This window comes from Jaculus jaculus, chromosome 3 (genome assembly GCF_020740685.1).
Source record: "Jaculus jaculus isolate mJacJac1 chromosome 3, mJacJac1.mat.Y.cur, whole genome shotgun sequence".
Taxonomy (NCBI): Eukaryota; Metazoa; Chordata; class Mammalia; order Rodentia; family Dipodidae; genus Jaculus; species Jaculus jaculus.
In genome coordinates, this window is record NC_059104.1 from 53,235,540 (window position 1) to 53,240,395 (window position 4,856).

General features: G+C 48.9%; 1 protein-coding gene across 1 annotated transcript; it reads left to right on the forward strand.

Annotated features, from left to right (window-relative positions):
- The first annotated feature begins 505 nt into the window (after nucleotides 1–505).
- LOC101614348 (phosphatidylinositol N-acetylglucosaminyltransferase subunit Q-like) lies at nucleotides 506–2,345 on the forward strand. The gene is given in 2 exon segments (XM_045145837.1): nucleotides 506–2,127; nucleotides 2,129–2,345. Coding segments are annotated over 2 exon segments (1,737 nt in total). The 5' UTR covers nucleotides 506–574; the 3' UTR covers nucleotides 2,313–2,345.
- The last annotated feature ends 2,511 nt before the right edge of the window (nucleotides 2,346–4,856 follow it).

Genomic DNA, 4,856 nt, shown 5'->3' on the forward strand with positions numbered 1-4,856 from the left:
GGACAAGTGTATATACTATGCTTATCAAACTGCCCAGTGAGTACTTCTCTTAATATTTATGCCCTTATATTAATACTACTCTCACTTTGGGTGGAGAATCTTCTCTTTTCAGATGGCAATGACCTTGGGATGACTCAGAAGGTATCACAGTGCTGGAAAGAAGTGACTGGAGTACTGAGTAACATCTCAATTGCAACTTCCAAGGCTCAGGGTCTAATGCAGAAGAGGCGGCAGAAAGAATGTAAGAGACAATGAAGGGTAGGACTCCTTACTACATGCTCCTCCAGACACAAAATGGCCTGCATATCCATGACCTCACCATGCCTGACACCTCCTACACAAGACCATCATAAGAGGAGAAAAAGATCATGACATAAAAATAAAAAGAGGGGGACCGGACCATACCGTTGCTCGGTAACGCGCGGTAGCCGGCGGAAATGGGGCCGGTGTCCCACGGCCGGGCTGGGGACCGTGAGCACCGTCGCCTGCTAGGGCCAACTCTACCCGGTCCCCCAAACCCGTTCCCTCCCCGCCGGTCGGGGACACGGCCCTGAACAGCAGCTGGGTTGCTGGCATGGTGCTCAAGGCCTTCTTCCCCACATGCTGTGCCTCAGTGGACAGTGGCCTGCTGGTAGGATGATGGGTCCCAGAGCAGAGCGCTGCCATGGTCCTGGCTGTAGTGCACTTTCCCTTCATCCCTATCCAGGTCAAGGAGCTCCTGGCCCAGGTGCAGCAGGCTAGCCAACTGGGCATGGCCGTGTTGGGAACCTGGTGCCACTGCCAGCAGGAGCTTGAGGAGAGCCTGGGACATTTTTTAGAGGGCCTAGGTACTATCTTCTCCCATGACCCCTGGCTTCAGCTGTGCCGGGAGAAGGGCACCAGGTGTTGGAGCTGCAAGGCCATCTACCGTCAGGTGTCCTCCTCCCCTGACACACCCAGTGAGGACCAAGTCATGCTCATCTTCTATGACCAGCACAAGGTGCTGCTATCCTGGCTGCATCCACCTATGACAGTGCCCAACTGCCAGGCTGGAGATGTCACGGCCAGTGCTAGAGGCCTGGCTGCCATCTTTGACACGGTATCACGCAGCAAGATGCTCTTCCACAGTGACTGGTTTGATGAGAGCCCTGTGCGGCTGAGCCACTGGCAGTCAGAGGGTGTGGAGGCCAGTATCCTGGTGGAACTGGCGAAGTGGGCCTCAGGGCCTGTCTGCTTGCTGGTGGTCTCTATGCTGTCCATAATCTCAGCTGCTGGTACTTGGCGGCATTGGAATCTATGGCCCCTGTCCTTCATCAGAAGCAAGCTCTCTGCCTGTGAGCAGCTTCGGCACCGACTGGAGCAACTCTCACTTGTTTTCAGTACCCAGAAGGCCCAGAGCCCCACCCAGCTGATGAGGAAGGCCAACATGCTGGTCTCTGTGCTTGTGGATGTGGCCCTCGGCCTCCTGATGCTGTCCTGGCTTTACAGCAATGACAGGATTGGGCAGCTGGCCAATGCTCTCATCCCTGGAGCTGACCGTGTGGCCGAGGAGCTCCAGCATCTGCTGCAGTGGCTGATGGGTGCTCCTGCTGGGCTCAAGGTGAACCGGGCATTGGACCAGGTGCTAGGCCGCTTCTTCCTGTACCACATCCATCTGTGGATCAGCTACATCCACCTCATGTCTCCCTTCATTGAGCACATCCTGTGGCATGTGGGGCTCTCAGCCTGCCTTGGACTGACCATCGCTCTGTCCATCCCATCAGACATCATTGCCCTCCTCACTTTCCACATCTACTGCTTCTATGTCTACGGTGCCAGGCTATACTGCCTGAAAATCTATGGCCTGTCCTCCCTCTGGCGTCTGTTTCGGGGGAAGAAGTGGAATGTTCTTCGCCAGCGGGTGGATTCCTGCTCCTATGACCTTGACCAGTTGTTCATTGGGACCCTGCTCTTTACCATCTTGATCTTCTTGCTGCCTACCACTGCCCTCTACTACCTGGTGTTCACCCTGCTCCGGCTCCTAGTGGTCACTGTGCAGGGCCTGATCCACCTGCTCATGGACTTTATCAACTCTCTGCCTCTGTATTCCCTTGGCCTTTGACTCTGCCGGCCCTATAGGCTGGCAGCTGGCGTGAAGTTCCGAGTCCTAGGCAGGCAGGCCCCTTCGCCTCCTGATGCAGATAAACCCACTGCCCTACAGCCTTGTGTTATGTACCTATCGCCTGCCCAGCTACGGCTGTCATCCCAAGCACTCCTGGAGCTCCCTGTGCTGCAAGCTGTTCCTTGGAGAGCTCATCTACCCTTGGAGGCAGAGAGGAGACAAGCAGGACTGAGGAGCCAGCCCCAGCCTGCCCACAATCACCACACAGCCATCACTCCTCCTGTCTGCCAGGGTAGAGCTTGGGGGTAACACAATTTCCACACAGGCCTACCAGACGTTCCTTGTTTTATGTGTGGGTGGGCCTTGTAATTGAATCCCCACTCTGGCTCCCAGGTCCTGTGCTCCAGCTGTTTAGCATCACCTGTTTGGGGGACCCACTTGTTCTACTGTGGTCACTATCCTCTCAGCCTTGCCCAGGAGTGCCTTGACTCTGTGAGGTATTTTGGCAGGTCTCCTTGGGTGCTCCATTGGGTGAATGGAGAGACTCCTCCCAGATTGCACTTCTAGGCTCTTGGTGCCTTCTAAGAATCTCAGCAGAACACCCCTATCAGGGGAATTGAGGCAGCTGCTGACCCTCTGCCCCAGTGGACCAACCCTTCATGCTGCACTTCACTGGATTTGGTTTTGGCTGCTTCCTGGAGACTGCTTTGCGAAGTTGCTGCTGACAGGGCATTGGAGGTCCCTGTGCTTGAGGCCAGACAGTGTGGGGTAGCTAAGCTGCCTTTTTTGAAACAGTATCTGCCACCTGGCCACAATGCTCTTAGTACCCCTGTGGGGACAGGCCCTTTGGCAGCATCTTCCTTTTCCTGTCACTGTCTTCTGGGCAGGTACTTCTGCCGCCCAGAGTTTGAGTGGCCCTGGGAGGTAGACTGGGGGGTGGATGGAGTGGCATGTACTGGGCTTTCATGTGAAAGAGCTCCGTGGGGCAAGAAGCTGGACTGCTGACCGTGTAAAGTCTCTGTCAATCAGAAGGGGCAGCTGGCCCTAGCTGTCTGTCAGGGCTACTGAGGATTGTCCACATTATCTTCTCCACTCTCTCTGCCCCCACACACCTTTGCCACAGGCCATATTCCTCTAAGCACCCAGTGCAGGATGGTGGTGGGGATGAATACTGGCCCTGACTTTTACTTTGGTGACAATAAAACTTCCCATAAGTTTGAAGCATCAAAAAAAATAAAAATAAATAAAAATAAAAATAAAAAGAGAATTATTGAGATGGGGAGGGTATATGATGGAGAATGGAATTTCAAAGAGGGAAGCGGGGGAGGGAGGGTATTACCATGGGATATTTTTTATAATCATGGAAAATGTTAATAAAAATTGAGAAAAAAAGACTCAGTTTATCCAAGAGTTAAAATCTTGACAAATAGAGAAACCTAATTTACTTTACTCAAAGCCTTAAATCCAGTATTTATAACTTATAAAGCATGAACAAACTAACATAGTGAACCTGTTGGACTCAGTTTCTCTATTAGTAAAAATCTTAGCAGCAAGTAGACAAAATTTAAATTTTATCTCATTTAAATGATTTAATTGAGAGGAACTTCCCTGTGTGACCTTCATTACCACTATGATTTCTAGGTTATATTTATCCTTATCTTTCTCTTTTATTATCTCCCTTTTATTCTTTCTGTTTGATTTATTTACTGTTTGTTTCCCTTCCTTTTTCTCTTATCTTGCTAATGTTATAAGTTGATTGTCCCATTTTAAATAAAATACAGGGAAGAAAATAGAAGCATATAACATCAGGTTATGCCCCAGCCCATGTTGCATCTTCTAATTGAAGGGGAGAATTCCTCCAGAATCAGATTTGAGAGAGGTGTTTTCTCTTCCCTTCCTACAGGAGCCCTAACCCAAATTTCCTGGTTTTGTCCCCTGTCAAAGTTAACACATAACATGATCTACATGTCTCCTGGAGCAAGGAAGTTTTAAGATAAACTGTCCATGCTCATCCTTCAAGGCTGGCTCCCAAGCTCAATTTCCTTTAGCTCTCCCCCTAGACTCTAATGTATCTCACTTCACAGTATATTACAAGGGCCAATATCAGTAGACGCCCAGGTGTGGAGATTTCCACTCTTCCTCCTTGTCTTGATAGCCTAAATGCCCCTATGGGGGTTATCCTGTGACCCCTTTCCCTTATGCCCTCTGTGGGAGCCTGTAATATGGGTTCTTCCTTGGCCTATGAATGTTTCAGCATGGTCTAAAGACTGAAATGTAGTTGTTATCATTCTAAAGGCAATATATGGTTTTATTATCTTAAATATTAGAAGTGTGACCAATCACACCCAGCAGAATCTTACCTTTTATTAAGAAAGACAGAGAGAGAGAAAGAAAGAAAGAAAGAAAGAAAGAAAGAAAGAAAGAAAGAAAGAAAGAAAGCGAGAGATCATTTTCTCAGTGCCTTTCTATCATAATCTGTTTCTACCCCGATAAATACTTTAGGCAAGACTGATGGTTGTCTTAATTAAGGAGTTGGTAACCTTATTAAATAATATGACTCAATTTACCCATTTAAACATTTTTTATACTGGTTAGAAAATTTATATAATAGAGGTGACTGTAGGTGATAAGAAGAGAGGAACTATAAAGAGAGCCACTGTTATATGTTGTTTTTCACTCCCCTTTTGTCCTTGTCTGAGACAACTGGACAATTTCTTTCTGGAAAGGGTCTAGAGGAGACATAGCTTTAACATGTTTGGGGGCTGAGATGAAGAGA